Source organism: Corvus moneduloides, chromosome 25, assembly GCF_009650955.1.
Source record: "Corvus moneduloides isolate bCorMon1 chromosome 25, bCorMon1.pri, whole genome shotgun sequence".
Classification (NCBI taxonomy): domain Eukaryota; kingdom Metazoa; phylum Chordata; class Aves; order Passeriformes; family Corvidae; genus Corvus; species Corvus moneduloides.
Window position 1 is genome coordinate 2,980,864 of NC_045500.1, and position 24,496 is coordinate 3,005,359.

Sequence of the window (24,496 nt, forward strand, 5' to 3'; positions counted from 1 at the left end):
GAGAAAAACCGAGAGAGGGGACCGTCACCTGGAGCAGAAAGGAGGCCTTCTCGCCCAGAAGAACAACTCTGGATCCAGAAAACAAAGTGCTACCAGCTCTCAAAAGTGGAACCGCTGGGAGAAACTGGCAGGGGCTAACCAGGATGGCAGAGTCTGGCCAGCAGCAGTGCACAACATCCCTGCTCCTTGGGAGGGCAGCTCGGAACACTCAGGGCAGAAAGCTCACACCAACACCTTGCAATAAGCTCCACCAACACCCCAGCACCTCGCAACAAGCTCCATCTACACCTTGCAATGAGCTCCACAACCCCACAGGGACAAAAGACACATCCAGAGCTCGCTTCCATCTCTTTCTGAGGTTTCCTATGTTCACCTGAGGTATCCATGCCCAGGAAAGGCCCTGAGAAGAGGGACATCAGGCAAATGTCTCCTCCCACAGAACTCAGCATCTCACTTGGAGATGCTGACAGATCATTTCAGACCAACTCTTTCTCCCATTCTCAACACTCAGACTTTAGGCTGAGCACCTCAAAAGGCAGCGAGCACCAGAACAGTTCCCTCATCCCTATCCAGAAAGCCTCAGACAAACCGGATTGAGAGGCAAAGACAGCAGATCCAACAGAGACAGGTTATTTCAGTGCAATGGATGAACTGAAAACAAGTGAGATTCAGATCCACCAGCACCGGGACATTTTGCAACAGTCCAGGAGCCAAAGTATGAGGTGTCCACATCCCAGACTCTTGCACTCCCACCGGGAAGATGCTCCTGCTGGTTTACAGCTACGCATGCTTTTGATGGGCTCTGCAAGGAGCTGTGGCTACTGCAGCACCACGATCCACCACCTTTGGGCACATGTGGAAAGAGGCTTCAGCAGGGCACTCTTCAGGAGAAAAGATGAATTTCCCAGGAGAAAAACAGAGCCAACAGAGAATGACTCAAAAACTACAGCGAGCTGGCAGGAAGGACTCCATATGCAGCAGGCTAGTCCTTCTCCTAAGGAGCCCCTTCCAACTGGTGTGGAATTGAGTTCCACCAGCCAACTCCAGCTTTGGAAATGTGCACAGATCCAGTGGGGTCATCTCTTAGCTCTGTTTGCTGCATCTGTCCCTGCTGCTTTCTGCTCCAAAGCCCATTTGTCTCTTGTGAACTGCTGTGCCCCCAAAAGTTCAGGGAACACCCGAAAACGACTCATCAGGAGCAGCCAAATAGGGATGAGGTATTTCCATCTGAGCTTTGCAATGTAGGAAGGAGGCACCTTGAAGACCCCACAGCCTGGTGCCGCAGCTAGGACAGATACTTACGGGGACTCCAAACTCTTCCTGCAGTGGGTTATCGAGAGAGGAGGGTCTGGAAGAGAATAAAAAGGGGAAAGAAGAGAGAACGCTGAGGAGGCGCAACACGACAGAGACAAGACTCAACATCAAGACAACAAAAGACACTCAACAAGAGGCCAAGGTTTCATTGCTCCAGTGCTTTAATGGTTGCTGACAACAAACAGCTCCCGTCACAGGGTCCTGCCCGTCCTGCTGCCGCAGCCCCGCAGGCTGGAGGAGACGGAGCCGCTTCCCTGCCCTCTCCAGCTCCCCAGCCGCCCCTTTCCCTACCAGCCGTTCCTGCACGGAGGCTGCAGTCCCAGCTTTCAGGAAGCAGAGCAGCAGGGTCTCCTTTGGGGTCTTCTCTAGCCCAGCACTGCCTGCTCCGGGCTGGGAGCAGCTGGAGAGCCCAGCTCTGGGGGGACCTGGAGGAAGTGAGCGGTGCTCCCCCGTCTGCGTCCCAGAGGACAGCCCAGCCCTAAACCCCGGCTCTAGGAGTTATCACCACGTGGGAGAGCTCCCTCGGAATTCCCAGGCTAGTTTCTCTGGCGCCTCTTCACCCACCCTGCCTCTCCCGCTCCCGACCACGGGCACTTTCAGGCACAGCCGAGGGAGGAAGTCAGGGCTTCACCTGAGGACGCGCACGGACGAAGAAGAGACAGACAGGGAAGAAGGTTACGACCACAATGCAACCAGGGGGGACAAGCGAGGAGGAGACAGGAAGGAGGGAGGAAGCACACCGGGAATGGACTCACCTTTCTTGCGCTTGAGCTTGCGTTTGCGTTGCTTGTTGACGAAGCAGGCGGCGAGTGTGCTGAAGAGGATGGCAGCAGCCAGGAAGCAGATGGTGGCAACGATGCCAGCCAGCACCGGGCGGGCTAGGCCCTCGTCCGTCAGGTCAGGCTGAGGGAAAACGTCTGGGGGAAAAACACAACAACTCAGTGTTACACCTGCTGCCTTCCCCAGGGAGCTGCCAGAGTGCGGATAGTCTCCAGCAAGGATAATCTCTGCAAAGAGCCTGCTTCCAAGCCAGCCCACCCAGGGAGAGCAATCAGCACTGCTGCAGGACCCAGGGGTTTAGTGATCTCACACCAGATCACAGAATCATAAGATAGTTTGGGTTGGAAAGGGCTGTTAAAAGCCATCTAGTCCAACCCCCCTGAAATAAGCAGGGACATCTTCAACTAGACCAGGTTGCCCAAAGCAACCTGATGAACCTTTCTGTGTTAGCTGATGGACACCCAGGGAAGAAGCCTCCACACCAAACAAATACGTATTTATGTCTAAACACACACAACTTCAGCAAACCTGCAGTCACCTCCTGGCTGAACAACCTGCTGCAGCAGCACAAGGTATTTCAACCTCTTCTGTCAGTGCTTCATTTCAGCTTTCCAATGAACACGGGGCCCTTTTGTCACCCTTCGCTAACCAGGAGCACATGTGAACCCCCAGCAGACCTCGGCCGTGGGCACGGGCAGATGTGCACCCTGCACAGCTCGGTGCTCCTGCCGTGTGCCACGTCCAGGATCAGCACGTTCCCGCACGGAGCACGGCAGAGCAGCTGCCTGGGGCCGGGCACCTGCCAAACCCCATCAGAAAAACTGGGCGTGAGGAGCAAGGGCAGCGAGCAGGGAGGCTGCAGCAAGCTCTCCTCACCACACCGGCACCACTTGGGGGCAGAGAGAGACCGCTGCATCGCAGCACGGCAGAGCCGGCTCTTCCACGAGAGCCAGAAAATCCAGGCTCGCCGCATCCCCATCCCTTCCTGCTGCCCTCGCCTTCCCCAGCGCCGTCACCACCCTCCTCCGCCTGCCCCTCGGCTCGGGGAGCATCCTCCGAGCTGGATGTGCAGGGAACACGCACGAACTGCAGCGCGTTGCAGTCTCCCGCTTGCAAAGCTCTTTTCCCTGTGGACTCTGCACTGCAGCGCTACGTTTCCCTCTCTCCACCTTTCATTCCCGTTTCCAGGCTGCGCAGTGCCCGCTCGGAGCTTTGTTCTCCGGGCTCACCGCAGAGCCGGGCTGTGCTGGGCTCTGCAGCACCCGGCAGCGCCGTGCTCCGGGGATTTGTCCTCGCCTGCTCCCATCGGGAGGCAGCGCCGTGTTCAGGACATCCATCAGAGCCCTGCAGCCCCCCTCAGCCCAGCTCACAGCCCCACAGCCGGGGGGAGAAGAGGAGCCAGCCCTCACCTGTACTGGACACGCCAGCGACGTTGCTGGGTTCGCTGATGAGATCCTGCATGACCGCCAGCACACGGAACTCGTACCAGGTGTCCTGGAACACCAAACACACCCGTCAGGGCCCTCACACAGCCTCCAGCCTCGTCTCGCCAGATCTTCCAACATCCCCAGGATAAATAAAACCCTCTAACATCACCTTTTTAATGTTAGCAGGTCAGGCTTTTATCCTTGGCCAGGGGTGTGGGGCCAATAAACTTCTGGCCTCCACCCAGACACAGATACAAAACTTTTTCATCTCTTTATACGTTCTCATCAAACAAAAATTATTGTTCATTGGCTCTAAATTACACAAATCTCTTTCATTAATTAGTATTCTATCCTCTATTGGTTATTGATTTCTCGCTTCTTATGCTAATTAGTGCATATTTTTGGTATCTTTTTCCTCCTGTAGGGACTTTCCAATGTATATTGAGACTTTGTTAGTCTCTTTATCTTCTGCTTTCTGCAAAATGTCCTTGTGGTCCATAAATCTTACATTCCAACCTCAACAATTTATCTTGCTCTCCCAGGCTTTGCTCATTGAATCATATCAGAGTGACTTTCTCAAAACTTTAAGTTTCTCAGTCATTTCTCAAGCTGTGCTCCTACAGAAGTAGCTCACGACAACTTTGCCAAATGCTGGCTAAGAGTAATGGAACAATAACACACTATTTATAATTTATACGTATATTGATTATGATTACTTAGAGCCATTAACTAAAATTATTTAAATGTTCTATCTTTTCCAACACTTGCCCAGCTCCTCGAGGATCCCAGCTCAGGGATTGAGCCACCCCAAAACTTCCCCGGAGCTGCAGCAGATGGTGTCAATATTGTTACAGAACCATGAAGGCTGGAAAAGATCCTTGAGCTGGGTACGGTGCGGGCAGCCCCTGCTCACCTGGGACAAGTCCTTGGCAAAGAACTCGTTCTCGGAGCCCGGGATGCCATCATCCAGGATCTCCCACTTCTCCGCCACGCGGAATTCCATGATGTAGCGGTCGATGGGGAAGCTGTGGTTGGCAGGAGGGAGCCACGACAGGAGGACGCCTTGCTGTGTCCGGTTGGCTGTTAGGCACCTCGGTGGGGTAACCAACACCAGAGGCTCTGGAGTTGTTACAGGGAATGCTGGGGACAGAGCAGAAGGGACAGGGACACTTTTCAGATGGGGCAGGCAAAGCACAGAAGATCCTCTCCCACTCGTGCCCACAGCAGCAGCAGAAGGGCCACAGAGGTGGTTCCCACATTCCAGGAGTTTAGGGCACGTCTCGGGAATCTGGTCTCTTATCACAGAAATAGAAAAGTGGATTTTCAAAAGGCACTGGACTAATGAGGCCATGACTCCAGGCCTTCCTGCTTCCTCCCAAGGGCTCTGAGCTGTATCTCGTGCTCTATTAATTCCTCCTGATCCCAGCTGAACTTAAGGAAGGATCTGAAAGGTGACTGGCACAGTACAGCTCTCGCATGCTGGCTCTCAGGACAAGCCTTCCAGAGCCTCCTGCATCCAGCACAGACTGCAAGCTTCATCCAGGACCCTTCACAAACTATCTCCTGCATGGCTGGATAACAATCATCTCCAGCAGACAGGACACATGGAGGAAGGCAAAGGCCCCCTTCTCCCCACAGACCTCCCAAATCCCTTCCCAGCCCTTCCCTTGTTCCCAAGGAGGACCTACCTAGAGTGTTCACAGTGACCACCTCACTGAAGGAGCTGGTGCCCAGCTTGTTTTGAGCCAAGACACTGAACTGGTAAGCAGTCTCTGGTTCCAAGGTATCCACCAGTAGCCAACTGGAACCAGCTGGCACAGGGAGAGACAGCCAGTCATGGGGTCCAAACTGGGCTCTCTTCATCCTGCCGAGAGAAAAGGGAGCATCCTCAGGGAAGGTGTCTTTGACAGGGAGAACAAAGAAGCAGCATTAACTTCTTATGCAAAAATGGAGCTTTCCCGAGCGATGGTTTGATTTGGCAGCAGTGATGTGGATGGACGTGGGGCAGCCACTCGCCACCCACGAGCTGGCACAGGCCACCATCCCCTCGTGTCCCACCAGCTCTCAGGGACACTGCCACCAGCTCTCCCCACTGCCCTGAGCTGGGTCAGGGACAACAGCAGTGCCAACAGCCCCGCTCTGACGTGATCTCTACCAGATTCCCATGGGCAAAAGTGGGAGCTGGAGCATTTTGGTGAGTGCTGCAAAGGGAACGGCTGACGCAGGAGACAGGCCCTGTTCCCATTTATACCTCGACATCTCCTGAGCCAGAGCCAAGTTCTCCCTCAGCTGTAGTCCTGTACATGTCATCCCACGAGAGACATTTAACTAAATCCCCATCTCTGCCACATTTGCACAAGTCGGGGGCTGCCAGCACAGCCTGGGGCACCACTCAGGGTTTGGCAGCGCAGCGAGGCACTGGCAGGGAGTGCAGGACAGAGCCTTTCTGCTGGGGTCTAACCACAAACCCAGGGTGGAAAATGCTCCCAGAGCCATCCCAGTGCCACCCAGGAGCATGTAGCCACCTCCACAAGCCATTAATTCCACCAGGATCCCACATCCCAAAGCAGCACCAGTGCACTGCTCCGATACTGCAACTACTGGTGCTCGTGTTAGAGATGCTTTAAGGAGTCCAAGCCCTCAGCTGCAGGTTTTGGCGGTGTCCACAGAGGGTTTGGGAAGGATTGGTGCAGATGGCCTATCCTGCACAGGTAAGGGGGCACATCTGCAGCCACAGGCACACAGCCAGGTGAATCCACCCAGCAGGAAAAGATGGAGCAAAGAGAAATAACGCTGCTGTCCAGGGAGCAGAAGGTGAGGCAGAGAAGCAGCAGCAAACCATGGAAACAAGCAGGTCGGTGGAGAGCCATGCATGTGCCGTGTGCCTCAGAAAGCCTCTGCATCACTGCAGCTCTGGCTGGGACTCCAGCTCCCAGGATCCCCCACCACCACGGAGGCAGCAGGGCAGGTTTCCCTGCAGTGTTTAATCCCACTGTCCTCCCATCCCTCCTCCCTGGCGCTGCTGCGGGCAAGGACGCACGGGAGAGGGGCTGAGGGTGGGGAAAGCAGAGGCTAAATGCAGCACTGAACCAGGACAACCCCCTTGCCGAGGGAGGACGTGGCGCAGCTGGAATGCTGTGGTGGCCCCGGCCATCCCTGGGTAGCGGGGTTTGCATTTCCAGCCTCAACAACCGCAGATGCGGGAGGAGAGCACGAATCCAGAGGAAATGAAGCCATGTTTTGCTTGAGCATCCCACAACCACAGCAGGGAGGAAAACGCACGGATGGCACTCCGGATGGCACTACATGAGCCAGCTGTGTCCCAGAATCCCGGTCCCAAGGAACAGCACATCCCCCAGGGATCACCCCCGAGGGTCAGGGCAAGACGGTCGCTGCCTCCCTGTCCGAAGTCCCCACTTTGCTTGGTGCAAACACCCTTCCCTGCTGGCTGCTCTCTCCCTGCGGAGTCTGGAAGAGCCACGAGGAGGCAGGAATCCTAGAGCAGGTTGCAGAGCAAGAGCAGCAGCAGCTGCTGATGCAGCCACGTCTCCAGAGCAGAGGTTTAACCACTCCTTCCCAAGGACATTTTCATCAAAGCAAGGTCTGCACTGCTCAGCTTGCTCCCTCATTTTCCCCCCTCCGCTCAGTCCATTCCTTCTTTCCATCTCCAGACAGACAACCCAGCCCCGGGCTGGAGCAGAGCAGAAATCATTACAGGCAGCATCTCCCTCTCTCCTCTCTATCAGCAGTCTCCATCAGGGCAAATTAAGGCAAGGAAAGAATGAGAGAGCAAGAGGAAAGGCTGAAGAATGCCAGCCCAAGCCTGGGAAGCGAAGGCGTCACCCCCTCCACATTTCCAAGGGTGATTCTTCAGAAGAAATGACAATAGCAGAGCCCAAAGCAAACCCCAGCCTTGCTGCAGCTACATTTCTCCCTCCCCTGCCCCAGGGGAAAGGCACAGGGCTGAGCCTGGCTCTGCTGCAGGAAGGTGGGATGCACCCACCGGCTTTGGGTGCTGGGTAACACAGGAGCTGCGAGAGCAAAGCCCCAGGGGCTCAGCCCCAGTGCCAGAATCTCCCAGGGGCTGGTCATGATCTCAGCTGGGATTTAACCACCGCCAGGGAGCCACAGAGCAAGGAGAGAACGTTTCTGCTTAGTCACAGCTCTTCCAGGACACACTCTCTAAAGGTTGCATTTTCCATCCTCTCCCTGGCTGTTAAGCCTCGTAAACAGTTTATCTTGAAATTAGATGCCAGAGGCACAGCTACGTGAATGCAAAGCGTCTCCCGTGTACCACAAGCAGAGTAAAACCTGCTGGGGCAGACGGAGGCAGTGGCCAGCACAGAAGGGAGAGGAAACACGGGAACTGCATGATCCCACCATCACCACCACCCATCTCTCCAAGGAACCCCCCAAGGGAGCTCAGCCCTGTAAGGCCCACGGGCGCAGAGCCACCCTCTCCCCACCCTCCTCCCCCCCCCCGGCTGCTCGAAGCTCGGGTCGGCTAGGAAGGAAAAGAAGCAGAGAGCAAAGCATGCCAGGATGACTCACAGAGGGCCGTACCAAACTGAGAAAGTCTGCTCATATCCACCGTCGTAGCCGGGCTCCCAGGAGACGTTGGCTGAGGTCATGGCGGCCACGACGTGCACGCTGGTCGGGGCGTGAGGGCTTGTCCCTGCGGAGAGGGGACAGCTTAGAGGGGAGCAGGACCAGGGCTGGGAGGGGTCTTCTCCCAAGCCATGGCCCAAGGGGACTCCTCTTGCACCAAGCCGAGGCCACTGGAATTTCTGCTGGAAATGGCAGCAGGACAGAATAACAGCGCAGAGAAAGGCAACTCCACCAGGAAATAACATTTGAAGGAGACATTGCTCTTAGAACCGTAGAGTGCTTTGGCTTGGAAGGAACTTCCAAGGGACATCTACTCAAACCCTCAAGCCATGGCCACCTTCCACTATCCCAGGCTGCTCCAAGCCCTGTCCAATGTGACTTTGAACACTTCCAGGGATGGGGCAGCCACAGCTTCTGTGCCAGGGCTTCACCACCCTCACAGGGAATAATTTCTTCCCAATATCCCAAACTGTCTCTCAGGTTAAAGCCATTCCCCCTCGTCCTGTCACCACAGTCCTCCTTCTGGGGAGCATCCCCAACTCCTGCCTTGCCTGGGGGGGCTCTCCCCAGGCCCCTTCCCCACCCGCCCGTACCTACGACGGTCAGGTGGGTGCTGGCAGTAATGCTTGCGACGATGTTGGTGGCGACGCACTCCCACTCGCCGTGGTCGTCCTTGCCGAGGGAGCGGATCTGCAGGGTCCCGCCGGGCAGCGTGTTGTGCTTGCTCCTGCTGGGCTTCCCTACCTTGGGCAAGGAGCGGGGTGGGGAGCCGGGCAAAGAGAGAAAAAACACAACTCAGCAGCGGGTTGTGGGGCAGGGCGAGGCGGCGACGGGGTCACTAAGCTACCTGCGCGGCCCAGGGGACACCGCCGGCCACCGGCAGGGGATCTGGTCTCTCCGGTCGTGGCAAGGCAGACGGTTCCCCCGTTTCCGAGAGGACCTGGGGGGCAACGCGAGAGGCATGCGTCAGGAGGCTGCTGCTCAGCACTCACACACAAGCGGGAAACCCCACGGCACTCGCACGGACACCGAGCCCCACGCCAGGGCTCAACCTCCGGCATCCAAAGCTGAAACCGCTGCGGGGAGGGGCACTGGCCAACCCAGCAAACCCCCTCCCGGGATGGGGAAGGCATGGGCTGCCCCAGGAGATGCCCAAACTGCCCCTCAGCCTCAGTCAGCGGCAGACGAGAGGCAGGATCTTTCACGTCACAGGTCTGGGCAGCAACCCCCATGGGGATGTGGGAGGATGGCGTACATGGAGGTGCCTGGAATCTCTCAAGCTGAGCGGAAAGACGGATCTTGTAACAACTCATCTATGACCATCAGCCAAAGTTATGCAAATCCCACGTTGTCCCGAGTCCTCTTCAGCTGTTCTTCATGTGGGGGACTCTGCTGATCGACACCAGGACCCACAGGTCGATGCCAAACAGGAGGAGCAGAGGAGCCCACGGACACATGGGGTTACCAGTGCCAAGCCCAGGAGTCCTTCAAGAGACTGGTCAGCACTGGTGGGCTGGTGGGGAGGGAGGGAGTTGGCTTCTGCCACTGGGAAACTGAGCCCAGCCCAAGCCAGCCCCAACTGGAGTTGGAGGGGATAAGCCCAGAGCCACAATGTGAAGAGAACCACCAGAAGGCACAAGCGGGATTGGAAAGAAACCTGAGACTGGTGAGGGCACGGAAAGAAAAATAAGATGGAGAAAAAGACTAAACAGCCAACAAGCTTTAGGCAGGTCACTTGCAATGTGTGCAAATCGTGGTCCTCCTTGTGCTGCTAAAAGGGACCAGAGATCCAGCAGTTCAAGCCACAAGGATTGGGGATGGTCCCACTGGGTGACACAGGGACCCAGCTCACTCTCAAGAGCCCTAAGAAGGGCATGGAAGGCTTGGAAGGAAGTTCCTGACAGCAGGACAAAGAGCCCAGGAGCTCTCCTGTACAGTGGCTTTCCTATGGGAGCAGTAAAGGTGGGAAACAAGGGGAAGGAGGACTGGAAAGCCCTCGTTGCTCCCAGGCTGTGCTACCACACCCTGCTCTATGAAAAGGGACATCTTGAAATCCTTATATCCAGTTCAGGATCATAAAAACAGCTTCTTCCCAGGGTCTCTGAAGTCACGGGGCAGTAGAGCAGGTGCTGACTGGTCCAGAGCCAAGAGACCCCTGGATGTGCAGTGGTGACACATCCCCTCCCTCCACGGGAGGTGTGTGCTGCGAGAATCCCATTGCCACGACTGCCACGTCCTGCTGGTGACCACCTGGGAGCCAGGCAAGGAGGAGGGTGTCCTGTGGGCAGTGCTGGCGAGGCAGAGGAGGGGGCTGGGACAGGGGCAGTGTTTCAGCTTTGCGGATGCTGCCGTGTCGGTTTCCCAGCATTACTCGGTGGCCACAAGCCGGGCTTCCCCCACCCACCTGCGGGACAGGACGGCAGTGGCTCAGCCCAAAGCGAAGCAGCTGTACCTGCAGTTTGTTCTTACCGGGACAGAGTGTGGCTTCTCTGTCTGCAATATTCACCAAAAGCCAAAGGCACTGCAGATTTGTCTGGCAGGCCGGGTACCTTTCTCCAGGCGATGATGGGAAAGGGGTCTCCGGCAGCAGCACAAGGAATCAACAGCTCCCTCCCTGCCTCCTGTCTGTACTCCCAGCCTGGTAGCACCGTGAAATAGGGGGGGTCCTGCAGCCAAGGGGAAAAACAAGGAGTCAGCCCACCCAAACTCCCATCACCAAAACCAAGCCTTTTCCAAACCAACCCAATCCCCATTCTGGGTAAGCTTGAGGCGTTGCAAGGAAAATTGTGTGGCAAACGTGTGCTAAGGAGCCTCCATGGCACACCGAATTACACACAGGGAGGGAGATTCTCTCCACAGAGCCACTTCACTAGAGCACAGAATCATGGAAGCCCAGAATGGTCTGGGTTGGAAAGGACTTTAAAGCTCATCCCATTCCAACCCTGCCATGGGCAGGGACACCTCTCACTATCCCAGGTTGCTCCGAGCCCCGTCCAACCTGGCCTTGGACACTTCCAGGGATGGGGCAGCCACAGCTTCTCTGGGCAACCTGTGCCAGGGCCTCCCCACCCTCACAGGGAAGAATTTCCTCCTAATATCTAACCTAAATTTCCCCTCTTACAGTTTGAACCCCTTACTCCTTGTCCTGTCACTACAGTTCCTGATGAAGAATCCTTCTCCAGCTTCCTTGCAGGCCCCTTCAGGCACTGGAAGGCTGCTGTGAGATCTCCAAACAACTTCTCTTCTCCAGGCTGAGCAGCATCTTGCTTTTTACCTCCTCGAAACAGGAAGAAACCCACCCACATCACATCAGCCATCAACCTGATTTCCTCGCCCCGGCAGCCGCCCCGGCGGATGTGTGTGTCTGGTACACAAAGCATTATCGTGTGAACCTCGGCGAGACACCATGAATCACCACGGCTCCCTCCCAGGCACAGGACTCCGTGTTCAGGGAGGGAAGAGGCAGCAGCTCCCACCCCAGCAGCACAGGGAACCGCACTGGGAGCCCAGCGCGCCCCGGGCGCCGCACGCAGCCGGAGCACGTGGAGCTCGAATCATCCATTTATTAAAATCCTCCTGAACCCAAGCCCGGGCTGGCAGGGCTAAGTGTTTTGTTGGCAAAGGGGACATTCCAGGGAGATGTTTCCGCAAACTACCCCAGTCCAGTGTGAAAACCCGTGCTGCTGCTCGGGCGGGATACTTCCAGCTACGCCAGACAGGGTGCCCTGGGGGTTTGCCTGTGCTGGTGGGAAGCACATCTCCAACCACAGCACAGACACACCTCACCCCTCGAGCCTCTGCTGTTCCCCACACAGCCCCGGGAGCTGCTTCTGGCACAGGAGGACACTGCTCCCGGCAAACCCACAGGACTTTGGCAGGAGAGTTACCTTCAGTACCAGTCGGGCAGGGGGAGACTGGCCCATCGTACCCAGGGCGTTATAAGGCACACAGGTGTAAGTGCCGAGAGCATCTTCAGTGGCCTCCTCGATCCGGATCGACCCGTCTTCCAGCAGGTTCCAGCCGGCGTACTGCACAGGGAGAACCAGGGAGCTGACTTACCCCACAGCCACCACAGCTCCTTATTTCCCCTTCAGCCAAGCCCCCCACCCACGCCCAGGGCGGCTGTCACATCCCCGGGAGATGCCCAATCCCACTCCCAACATCCAAAGCATCTCCTCAACAGAGAGAGGAAACTTGGACGACATCAGCCCATTCAAACACAGCCAGGCTCCTTCATGTAGCCCAAAAGATTTTAGATCAGAATCTAACGCTAAATAAAACTTGTTCTGGAGTGGACAAGACAACTCCGCCTGGAGGGCTGAGGGCACCAAAGGCTGGGAGGCCACAGCAGCAACAGCTTTAAATGGAATTAAAACTTCAAATCATTAATATTTAAGAAAAAAATTTAAAATATTGAGCATTTTCTTTAAATATTTAATGGCTAATATCCTTGCTCAGACTATCAAACCACGGTTAGGGGAAGATGTAGATTTGTTAAAAGGGTCTTTTAGCCACCAGTTGCCATTGCAAAAATAAACCAGGGCCATCAGGAGGTGACTTTAGGGGGAAGCAGGGGCCAGGTCTGAGAGACCCAGAGCGTCCACAAGCACCATGGGCTTCACACAAGAACTGGAATTAACTCTGCCCACAGCTGATAAGGAAAAGCAGTATCACGGGTTCCTCCTGTCTGCACAGACAGGGACCCACAGGGTGCCTGGTGGTGCTCACTGCTGTTTGCTGAGGACGTGAGGGTCCGAACCCCTCTGTGCCCCCACCTCCCCTCCCCGGGGCCTTCGTTACCTTCTCGATTCGCAGGGGACGCCCGTCCTTGTTCCACTTGACCAGCGTGACCGGGGGCTCCGCCTCGACCGGGCAGCGGATGTACCCGTGGATCCCGATGGGAACGTAGATGATGGGGGGCATGTTCACCACGCGGGCAGGATCTGGGAGGGCAGCAGCACCACGTTAGCATGGGGAGAGAGCCCATCAGCCTGGCTTCAGAGGATCTACCTCACTTTTGTAATGAATTCCAACCCCAGCACCACCCTGGCTCCCACAGGCTGTTATCCCAGGTTTGCTACACACAAATCCACTGGAATACCTGGCATTGTTGGGAGGCTTTGCTCATGTCCAGGGCGTTCCTACCTGGGGCTCATTAAAGACTGCATTTAAGAAGAAATGTGAGATATGCTTGCCCCCAGTTCCACACCAGCTTGCATCCCGCTTAAGCCTGCACCGCTCCACCATAGCGCGACACGCGCCACGTGTGATGCACACCCAGCCCAGCCTGGTTTTACACACCAGCAATCAAAGCTCTTTCAACTGCCACACCGTAAAACACACCCAGATGGGAAAAGGGATCCATGTCCAGTCTGCCAGGAGTCCTTTACCTCCCGTATCTGCCTGTACTCATGCCTCATTGAGGCTGGGTCATGCTGAGCATCAGCCACCTCACCCTTTCCAAGATGCAAAAACCTTAAAATACGTATCTAACCCCCCCGCTCCACGCTGCACCACCCACGCAGAGAGGTGTCTCGCAATCCTCCAGTCTAGAATGTGTCATTAACAGCACTTCTAAGAGCTTTTTAATTAAGTGCGAGTGGGTTGAAGAGAATCTAGACTTTCTTTAATAAGAAGCTTTTTAAAAAAATGTTATTTTTAATAAGAAGAGTATTTCTACAATCTTGTCTAGACACCGGTAGCACGAGGTTATGGGAAAATTCTGATGGGGCTTACGCTGCATTAAGGGATAAATGAGGGGGTTTTGGGGTGCAGCATCCCTGTGCTGCTGATGCAAATTGGGGGCTAAACATTAAGGTGCTTAATAGGAAGGGATGGAAGATGTGGGGGTGTCCTCTCCTTATTGCTTTCTTGGGGCAAAACCAGCAGAGTTTGGGAGCTCTCCCAGCATGTCACCCCAACCACTCCCCCAAACCGCACATCCCCGGCAGTGGCACCATAACCCAGATTGCCCAGTGCCACATATGGAGCAGGCTTTACCCCCCTCTGCTTAACTCCACCTCTTAGGAAATGTAATCAAGGACTCCAGCAGCGCGGGAGAGGGTAATGGGATCGAGCCTTTCACTACTAGGTCACTGGCCAGGGGCCAGCCCAGCCCACTAATGACCCAGAGCTGTGTCCCCACCCGCTTCAGAGGGTGGGAAGCTCCCTCCGGAGGCATCAGCCCCGGTGTGGATGAGGTTTGCTCAGGAGGAAAAGGGTTTGTGGCACCAAAAGCGAGCACCCTTCCTTGCGCCGAGGCCTGGCTGAGCGGCAGATTGTCCGAGCGCTGTTTTCCCTGCCATTAGAGCTATTTTTAACAGCTATCAGCCCTGACAAGCAGCCCTGGATTAGCAGCAGGGCAGATTTAATGGCCTGAGGCCACAGGCTTTCCCAAGAGCCACCCAGCCGGGCACAACCAAGCCCCAAATCACGCCTGTGCCTGGGCACAGCATCACTCGCACCGTCCCCCTGCCCGCTCTGCCTCTCCATCCATCCCCACAGGGACCTCCTAGCCCTTCTCCCAGCAGCTCCCCTCTAACCAGCACCGGGTCCAAAGGCAGCAGCAGCTCTAAGGCAGCCTTGGAAAACCCACGTTGAGAGCCCACTTTGCTCAGGCCTGTCTTTCTTTATGAAATAAAAGCGCCGCAGTCTTTCCAAGCAGAGCAATATTGCAATTGGAGCGGCGGCAATTGAGGCCATTACTGTGGAATGCCACAGGATGCCGGTGGCACACTACCCATTACCGTCCGGGGATTCCGGGAGAACGAGCGTGGGAAGCAACGCTCCTGCTACAGCCCTTTCTCCTCCGCCTGTTTAGATCGCTTACCGCCTGAAAAATGTGACACACCGGGCTCCGGAGCTCGCGAAACGGCCGCGCCACAGGAATGAGCCCCCACAATGAACAGCAAAAAATACACATTGGCACCAAAAGCCCTGACCCGGTGCCTCCCAGCAGGGTGAGGACAGAGAGTGAGCAGCCATGGGATGATGCTCACCTCACTAAAAAACCCTTGTGGCAAAGGTGGACACCGGTCCCAGCTGAGCAGTGTCACTCAGGATGCTCAGACCATTTCCTTTCTTGTCTCCCACACCCATGTGGGATGCTCTCAAGCTTTTGTGCTGAGGACGATTCTGTGTTCATCCAAAGGCTGCTGTCACATCAGCCTGATTCTCCCAGTGTCATACCAGGACACCAGAGCCTCTGGGGCTGCCTGGGAGCCAGGTGTTATCAGTCCCAGCCCCATCCCTGCACTCACACTGCACTGTCAGGTAGGCAGAGGCTGATGGCGAGCGGCCCAGGCTGTTGCTGGGGATACAGGTGTATTTTCCAGCATCCTCTGGCTTGACACGGAAAATAATCAGCGTCCCGTCGATCAGGATCCGCACCCTCAGCTTCAAGTCGCTGCGAGAGAAGAGGAGAGGAGGATCATGAGGAGTCCCAGGGGCAATTCCCAACACAATCCCAGCTCCCAGCACAACCCAGGAGCAGCAGCAGGAGGAGGACACGCTGCCCTGCCAGCTATAAACTCACTTCTTGAAGTAGACGTTCTCCTCCTCCCAGTACCACAGGTAGGTGAGGTTCCCGGGATACGCCTCGGCCTGGCAGGTGAACAGCGCATCCTGGGAGATGTTGACTGTGATGTTCTCCGGAGGGGAAACAATAAAGGGAGGTCCTGGAGGGGGGAAGAGGAAAGTGTCACTCCCACCACTACCAGTGTCCCCACAAAGGTTGCTCAGGCTCAGCTCCATCACAGCGTTTTGTCTGGGGGCTGCTGGAGGGCTCTGGGGCAGGGCTGGCCCCACTCCTCTGAGAACCACAGTGAGCCCGATATTCCCAGCCCTTGCCCTAATCTCTACAGCTTTGAGGAGGGGATCCACACCCGCAGTGCTTCTCCCAGGGCACACAAGGACACGCCTCCCTTCATCCCCAGCATTTCACCAGGAAAAATCCAGGGGGAACGCAGCAAACTGCCAGGAGCCAGCAGCGCGCCACTGCCACAAAAGCAGAGCAGAGGACACCCCGTGCTCCTCTCTCCGCCGGTAGCTGTTGACCTAATTAAAGATTTATTTAATAAGAGAGGGAGCAAGGAGCGGGAGGCCTGTCATGCATCACCGCTGTCTGACGAGGCGCTTCATGACAGCCTCAATCTTTTCCCCGCTTCCCAAACAAAACCAAGCTGCCATCAGGGCCTGGCTGCTCATCAGCACGGCCACCGCCATGTGCCAATTACGCAGATTCCTCCATCCTACAAACCGGATGCAGGGCCACGGGGCAGCCAGCACCATGCCAGGCACAGAGGCCTTGGGGGTCACTCCGGGGTGGCACCACAGCCCTGTGGCCCATGGAGATCCCCCCATCCCGGCCTCCCGGGGGATGCTGAGGAGCTGGAAGGTCTCACCTTGGACGAGCAGGCGCGTGGTGTGCATAGCCTCGCCCTGGATGCTGTAGGCCCGGCAGGTGTAGGCACCTCTGTCCTCCCGGCTGACCGAGAGCACCGTGAGGCTCCCGTCACTCACCTGGGAACAAGGGAAGACCCTGGAGCGTGGGCAGGGACCCCCAGGGGGATGGGGGAAGACCCTCCCCGCTTCCCACAGCAGAGAGCTGCTGACGCTTTTAGGGCCGGATGAGAGACGGGTTTCCCTGCTCTGGAAGACTCGGGATATTAATAAACCAACACATGCGTTTGTGCTCGACGCCAAGAGGAAGGGAAAAAAATATCATAAAATAAATAAATAACCATTCCAGCACATTCATCTCCCAGAAGTGACTGGCAGGCAGCAGGCTCCAAACCACTCCTGCCAAGCACCCCGGCACCACTGGAGCTTCACAAGGAGCCTTGCTGGAGAATTCCCTGCCCCCCAAGGACCTGCTCCATCACTGGGCGATGAGGGGGAGACCCCAGCTTGGCCACCATCCCCCCTGTGGGGCCACCTCTCAGCTGGAAGAGGAGTGGATGGATTCCCCCTGGGGACACTGCAGAAGAATGGACAAGGGACTCTCACCCTTGGGGGAGCAGCACCCCCATGCATGGGGAGGCCTCCCTGCCAGGCTTCCCCCCCCACCTCATTCTGCCTCATCCTTCTATTTCAATTAGTAACAAATGATTCCTAATTACTCTCATTAGTGCCTGCGCTGATTCCAATGCCTGATTTACCAATTACAGCTCAGGGGGGAATCTCTGCCGGGGAGCCTCTGGGATGCAAAAAGGGTCCTGAAGGGGAGGGGAGGAGGGGAAATCCTCCCTGCTCAACCCTCCCCTGCCCCATCCCTGCTGCATCCATCCCTGCCCGGGGGGGGGACACAACCCCAGGCTGCAGCCCCCACCCCATCTCCAGGGTCTTGGCCCCTGGGCTGAGTCCGCAGGGAGCAGGTCAGGTGCAGTGTCCCAAGCACTTGGGGGGTCTCCAGCCTGCACCCAAGGGCTGGCAGCGTTACAGGCTGCTGCTCAGCAGGGATAGGGTGGGGGGAAATGGGCATCTCACCAAGGAGAAGTGCTGAGAAAGCACGGCTGGCTGCAGGCACGGCCGAGCTGCCGCCACCGTGGCCCTGTCAATACTGTCCCCGCCAGCTCCCAGCCCAGGAGTCCCCACGGCAGCCCTCCCCCACCTACCTGGTACTTGCCATTGGCACCCAAAAGGTCTCCCTCTCTGAGCCAGGTGACGATGGGCTTGGGGTTCCCGAACGCCATGCAGGTCAGGGTGACGCTGCTGCCCTCCTTCGCCTCTACGTACTGCGGCGGGGTCTCCGTGAATGTGGGGGGAGCTGGGGGCACAGGACACCACCGTGACCCCCCGTGTCACCCGTGGCCACTGTGGGTCTGGAGCACACGGGGACAGAGGGGAGGCTGCTGCCTGCACACGGGGGACACTCTGCACATCCGCACGGCGGGGCTGAGACCACCCCAAAGGCAAACGGGGCTGCAGGGACAGGGGTGTCCCTGGGGACACCGACCACGAGGTGCCACATCGCACCCCAGCCCTGTCCCCTCTCCTCCCCACCAGCACCACGTCCTCCTCCCACCCCGATGCACATTAACTCGCTATTGTCAAAACATGGGAAAACACCGCAGTGCAGATCGAAAGGCTCCTTCCTGATGAAAGAGGCTGGCAGGATTACAGCCCGCCCCTAATTACCCGCGGTTGTTAAAGCCCACTTTAGAGGGAGACAGGTTGGCAATTTAATCTGCTTGGAGGGGGGAAAAAAAAAAAAAAGGAAAAGGAATTATATTTTGTTTCTCCCCAAATGATTTTTATTTTCCCCCTAAGAAAATTAAGCGTTGTAATGCGCTGGGGGAAAGCCACAGCCCTCACCCTGAAAGCAATTCCTTGGGCTGGAAGGATTATGGTTATTATATTGTTATTAAGCCCCTGCACACCCCGTGCTGCATAAAACCCCAAAACTGGCCCACTTTGCCAAGGGGAAGGACAGGGCATCTGGGGCCATTTCCAGCCCCTCTGGCTGGTTTGCAGGATCCGTGCACGTGGTGGAGATGAGCCAGGCAGCACCATCCTCCTCCTTCCTCCTCCTCCTCCTGCCCTCCTTCCCAAGCCCTCGGAGCTCATTAGCAGGCAGGGGGAAAGCAGGAAGCGGCAGGCAGGGCAGCAGGTAGGGATGGGGCTGGTGGCCTGCACGGCCCCCCTTGCAAAGCTCCCGCTCACTAATTGGGCTCAATTAGGTGGCTCTGCTCTGTGCCACAGCACAGCCATCCCCCCAAAGGTTAAATTAATTGCTCAAGGTCAAGGCAGGACCAGTGAGGAGCTGCCAGTGCCCACATCTCTCCAGCCACCTCACTGCAGCAGGAGAGGCACAGCCCTGCTGCTGGGCTAAAAATAAAGCTCTCTCTCCTGATGCAGAGAATGACAATTTGCTAATTAGTTTAATATACAGTCTTAATAAAATGGAAAAGTAATTTGAGTAAATCTGAATTTCAAGAAAACAAAGATTTGATTTTCTGATCTGTTTGTTGAGAGGAGATTCGTTCCCAGCCCTGGTCCTTGATGTCTCTCCTTTAAACAAGCTCCACGTAATTAAACTGAGGAATCCCTAATAAAACTTTGTCCCTTTTGAAGCCACACCCTGGCTGGAGCAGACAGCCTGGATGGCTTCAGGCTCACGTGTCTGCCATGCACAGATGCCATTGAGGCCCAGTGTCCACCAGACATCCAGCATCCACCAGAAATCCCATTTTGGCCCCGTGCAGATGCCGCAGCCCCCGCCCCGCTCACCATTGACCGTGAGGTGGACCCAGCTGCCGTTGTGGAAGGTGTCGTACTGCTGGTCCAGCATGAGCACTTTGCACTCGTACCAGCCCTGGTCCTCGGAGCGCACCTGCTCAATGCGCAGGGAGGCTTTGTCGTGCAGGCTGGCCCGGCCTGTGGGAGAGCACAGCGTTGGCACCATGTCCCCGACACCGGAGCAGCCCCCAGAGCAGTACTGCAGGGGACACCCCATCCCCACACCGGAGCAGCTCTGGAACATCGCTGCAGAGGACACCCCATCCCAAACCGGAGTACCCCCTCGGAGATCACCGCAGGGGACACCCCATCCTGACACCAGAGCAGCCCCTCAGAGATCATCGCAGGGGACACCCCATCCCAGTGTGGGCACTGTCCCAGTTTGGGGCTGGCTGAGCCTCGTGGAGTGGCTGCAGCTGGTGGTGCCGGGCTGGTGACACACTCGCCTATCTGGGGATGGCAGAGCCAAGCTGCCAGGGCCAGCCAAGGTGCCTCGAGTGACGTCTGCCCGTGGCAACACCGGCCTTCTGCTCCCAGCCAGGGGCTGCCACGGCACAGCCGGCACACAGGCGTGCCCCAAAGCTTTTCCCCGCCTGGGAGACTCCCGGAAAGCAAGGCGGCCCTGAGCTGACCCTATGCACGGCCCCAAAAACTGGGTCAGGAGCAAAGCAGCCCAAACCTCCACGCTGGTGCAGTGGCCACCAGGCTGTGGCATCACTCATTCTGGAGCTGAGTTTGGCAGGGCTCAGCTGGTACATCTTCCCTGCTGCATTTCTTAGAGAGCAATTTGGGCAGAGAGCCCTGCAAGACCCAGGGAAGGTCTCCAGGACAGCATTCCACAAGGAAAGGGATGCCACAGTGGGTCTGTCCTGCCACACCAGCCTCCTCAGGGCTGGTTTCCAGCTCACAGATCCCACCAGAGGACACCGGCCACGTGTCACATGCAGAACACTGGCGAGCAGCCACATGAGTTCTGCAGCTCCAACCTGTCACCTCCGCCCAGCACGTGGCCCTGGCTCCATCCCCACCGTCCCCCCAGCACCCCTCCCCAGGCTCACAGCTGCTCCGGGGCACAGCGGCAGCAGCAGCAGCCACCGCCACCACGCGTCACCCTGGGTTTCTCTGCCTCGCTTGCTCCCGTCCCACGCAGCCCAGCTGGCTTCCTAACGCTGCTGCTTAATTAAAACCAACTGGGTGGAAAGCGAGCAACGAGAGGCAGAGCCCGCGTGGTTTCCAACAGAGGAGCGGATGGAGCGGAGCTGCGCATCCCGGGCTGTGCCGCAGCCAGGGCCTGGCACCCTCCCCTCGACCCGCTGCGCCCCCAGGACTCACCGGCATACTCTGGGTCGACATGGGGGGGGTAAAACCCAAACTTGATGAAGATGGGGATGGGGACGCCGAACTTGAACCACTCCACGACATAGGGAGGGGGCTGTCCCGTGAGCGGGTGGATCACGTCGCATCCCAGGATCACGCTCTCGCCAGCGCGAGCGGTCACGAACTCGGGCTCCTCCCTCGAGCCGAGGGCACCTGCAAGGGGGCGAAGGAAGAATCTGTGGCTGATCCCACTGCTGGTCCCCACCATTGAACCAGGACCCTGGAAGAGCCACAGCAGCAGCAATGCCTGTTCCCAACCACCCGTCTCCAACAAGGGCAGCCCCTGGGTCTGCCTTGCCCCAAAAACAACAGGGGGTCCCAAGCCCTTATAGTCAGCTCCAAGGCCGCCCTGAGCTACACGGGAGTCAGGACAGTGGCCAGCAGCACCCCAATGCTTCAGGACAGCTTCCCAACCTCTGCACCAAGGCAACGGTAATGCCCAGTAACGCCATAAAGGTTTTGGGGACCCCTGCTCACAGCAGAGGAGCACAGAGCATGCCTAGCACTGCTCCCCACCAAGCTGCACCATCTGGGCTACCCTGTGGCAGGGAAAAGGCTGCTTTTAGCTTGTGCCCCTGCATCCTCCAGCGAGCAGGACTGAGCATGCAGAGACCACTGACCACAGCTCAGCTGTGCCGGCCCACGGATCCAGCTCTCCCACCGGTGCCGGGGTGGGCTGGGCCCCCAGAGCCGCGATGCTCCAGCGAAGCCCACATGTCCTCGGGCATCCCCGAGAGCCCCAAGCCTGAAACCCGTCTGCGACCTGCGCGTCGGGTCTGTCACCCTGCTCCTCCCGGCTGGGTAATTACAGGGGACTTTGGTCTCGGCTCCGAAGCTGCTCCACCCCGGCTGTGCCGCCCTGCTCGCTGCAGCCTGGCGTCATCCTGCTCTGCCAGCAGCAGCAAAGCTGCATCCTCAGCACAGCGTTCAGAGAGGGGGAGAGAGAGGGAAACCCAGGGCTGGGGGGAAGCCAAACAGAGGGTCCCCAAAACGAGGTCTAGACCCACATCGCCCTTCCTATCGAGGAAGGGCGCCCCGTTTTCCTGGCACACGCAGCCGCTGGCTGTTCCGGGGGGGATGCTCGGGGAAGCACGTTCCCACTCCTCCGCGCTGCTCCTCGGGGCCGCCGGTGATTGGCGGCGAGTGACATCACCGCTTCCCCGCCGCGGGAGCCGAGCATCGCCGAGCATCACCGGCTATTTTTGGCTCTGGCACAAGCGCGTACCGGCGAGAGGCCCGTGATGTGCCACCCCACGGGCCCACCGGCCGAGTGTCCCCGCGGGAAGGCCAGCAGGCAGAGCTGGCCACGGCTCGCACACGGCACGCACAAGGTGTGCCGCTGCAGAGAGTCACTCCTGATGGTCACCCAAGCGTCCTCAGCCCCCAGGCCATCAGCAAACTGGGCACGGGTGGCTGTTTAACTGGGGGGGGGGGCTGGCTGGTGGCAGCAGGGTAGGTGAGGCCGGGGTGCGGAGCTGTGAGGCGCCTGCAAGGAGCAGATGCTGCATTGCACACCCACTGCAGACACCCGGCCCCGCTCTGGGGGTCCCGAAAAACTGGGGGGTCCTGCACGGCCACGGATCCGCCCGGACGCCAGCGGGGCGGGGGAATTGCTGAGCACACACGTGCAGTGTGCACGCACACCCCCACACGCGCTTTGCACCGCCTCGACAACACTCTTGCACCTTTCCATCCCTCGTTAGCGCTGCATCGCCGATGAGCTCCCATTCGCACCCTGTCAGCAGGGACGGTGTCAGCCCTCCCCTGCCACCCCGGCACTGAGCTGTGAGAACCCGTCCTGACCCCGCTGTGCCCATCCGGGAGGGTGAGGGGGGCTGCGCTGCAGGGCTGGATCCCCCTCCGTGCCCGTGGTCCTCCGGCGCCGATCGGGGACAGCAGCTGCCACGTGCTGCTCAAGAGCATCCAAGGACGCGCATCCCCGGCCGCCGTGCCCGAGCGAGCAGGGCCCCAGCACATCGTCACCCTCAAAGTGACACCCTCTACCCGCCAGCAGCAGAAGATGGAAGCGGCAGCACTCAAACCCCTTCTCAAGCCCCCCAGCGCTCCAGCTCCTGGGCTACCAAGACGGAATCTTGGTCTCCAGCACCTCACCACCAAATGGAGCCTGGAATGCTGAAGTTTGCCCAGCTGGAGCAAGCTCGCTGCCCAAGAGGCCACCCAGACACCCTGGAGATGGGCGCCAGGGAGTCACGCTACGCCAGGATCCCCTGACTGGCTGCCTGGCAGAGCAGTGGGTGACGTCCCCGGGGAGGGGAGGGGACAAGCCAGCCGCTCTGCCGGACCCACGCCTGGCCAGAGCTGCCCGGGCGCAGGAAAATAGGTCATCCCCGGCAGCTCGCAGCGCCGGTGTCTGATCGCAAGGCCGGTGGGGAATTGCACGCACGGCTGAGCATCACCTCCCCAGCGCACGGCCGACTGGCAGCCACGGCGGAGAACCGGCCCCCGGCTCTCCCCAGCTGCCACCCGCCCCGCTACCGGCCCCGTGCCCTCCTGTCCCCACTGCCAGAGCACCAGGAAAGCAATGGGGAGATGTCTTACAAACCCTCTTTGGGTCTCCTCAACTTCCCAACCCAACCAACCTTGCGGTCCCAACCCTGACCAGGTTTTCCTTCCAAGTCCAGGCCACGAAGAAAGCGAGCAATGGAGACTGCAGCTCTCGATTCAAAGTGTTTTCTCACCCCCACATTTGTAGGGAAAAGCTTGAAAACAACCCGCAGACGCCAGAAGAAACAGAGCGCAAATAGACAGGGTATTTTTAAACCCACTTGATTTTCCCTGCCAAGTTCAGAGAGGTTTCAAGGCTGAACCTGCAGTTTGGAAAGAGGGTCAACATCAGGGAGCAGCAGCAGGGATGCGAACCCCAAATCTGCCTCGGTGCAGGAGCTCACGTGAAGCTGGGGGATGCCTCGTAAAGAAAAACAAGTAATCAACAGGCTTCGTCATCCAAGCAGATCCAGGAAAAATAAAAGCACGCCGTGTGCCAGGAGGCAAGAATACAAGATGCGGAGGTGGAGTTGAACAGCATCCCAAAGGGAGAGGAGGAAAGGCTGCCGCCACCAAGACGGTGCCACCGCGGGGCTCCCCAGGATGGTGATGCCAAGGATGGGGAGACCCTCACCTGGATCTGGGCATCCAGTTCCTCCGATCCTGAGGGCAGAGGCAGAAGGTGCCACAGGACTCAGTGAAGCTGAAGGCATCAAGCATCTCTGCTGCACTCGCTGAAGCAGGACCCTTCCTGCAGGTGCTTCGTGAGAAGGACGTGGCCACAGCAGAGCGGTTTCCAAAGGAATTAACACCTGGGAAGGCTTTCCTGCCCAGCACAGTGGACACCCATGCCCAGGGGCAGAGAGGGGATCCTGTCCTGACCCACCATTGCCCCACAGCCTGCTAACAGAGGCACCACTATCCATTTCCAATGCTGCCCCCAGCCCTGGACCTCATCCCCATCCCTGTCCCCCCATGGGGATGGCTGAGGGAGCAGGCGCGAGGCTCGGAGCCTGTGGACCTCTCCTCCCTGCTGAGCTGAGATGAGATGTGCTCTGACACATCCCGCTCACATTGGTGGAGGCGGGATATGGCAGGGATCTCTGAGGACAAGGCCACCAGCGTGGCATATGGAGGCCAGCAGGGAAGGAGAGCAGGCAGCCATCACCATGAAATGAAGAGGGGGGTGACTGCAGCCCAGAGCGAGGGACAGGGACAATGTGCTGCAGGGACCCCAGCTGCCAGGG

The 24,496-nt window shown here is 57.9% G+C and overlaps 1 protein-coding gene across 10 annotated transcripts in view; it reads right to left on the reverse strand.

Moving 5' to 3' along the window:
- Positions 1 to 24,496, reverse strand: part of IGSF9B (immunoglobulin superfamily member 9B) — a 42,563-nt gene that overhangs the window by 13,843 nt on the left and 4,224 nt on the right. For 2 of the 10 annotated variants that reach the window (XM_032133884.1, XM_032133887.1), the window contains exons 1-18: positions 23,884 to 24,190; positions 20,700 to 20,897; positions 19,359 to 19,505; positions 17,744 to 17,895; positions 16,532 to 16,649; positions 15,664 to 15,805; positions 15,389 to 15,534; positions 12,930 to 13,072; positions 12,017 to 12,157; positions 10,679 to 10,795; positions 8,977 to 9,069; positions 8,723 to 8,873; positions 8,073 to 8,196; positions 5,210 to 5,385; positions 4,435 to 4,661; positions 3,504 to 3,588; positions 2,070 to 2,231; positions 1,303 to 1,348 (exon numbers count right to left, since the gene is read on the reverse strand). In XM_032133884.1, coding sequence (XP_031989775.1) covers positions 1,303 to 1,348; positions 2,070 to 2,231; positions 3,504 to 3,588; positions 4,435 to 4,661; positions 5,210 to 5,385; positions 8,073 to 8,196; positions 8,723 to 8,873; positions 8,977 to 9,069; positions 10,679 to 10,795; positions 12,017 to 12,157; positions 12,930 to 13,072; positions 15,389 to 15,534; positions 15,664 to 15,805; positions 16,532 to 16,649; positions 17,744 to 17,895; positions 19,359 to 19,505; positions 20,700 to 20,897; positions 23,884 to 24,175 — 2,660 coding nt within the window. In that variant the 5' untranslated portion in view covers positions 24,176 to 24,190. Of the gene's footprint in view, positions 1 to 1,302; positions 1,349 to 2,069; positions 2,232 to 3,503; positions 3,589 to 4,434; positions 4,662 to 5,209; positions 5,386 to 8,072; positions 8,197 to 8,722; positions 8,874 to 8,976; positions 9,070 to 10,678; positions 10,796 to 12,016; positions 12,158 to 12,929; positions 13,073 to 15,388; positions 15,535 to 15,663; positions 15,806 to 16,531; positions 16,650 to 17,743; positions 17,896 to 19,358; positions 19,506 to 20,699; positions 20,898 to 23,883; positions 24,192 to 24,496 lie in introns of those variants that run through there. The other 8 variants (XM_032133883.1, XM_032133881.1, XM_032133879.1 and 5 more) reach the window with 7 other exon arrangements.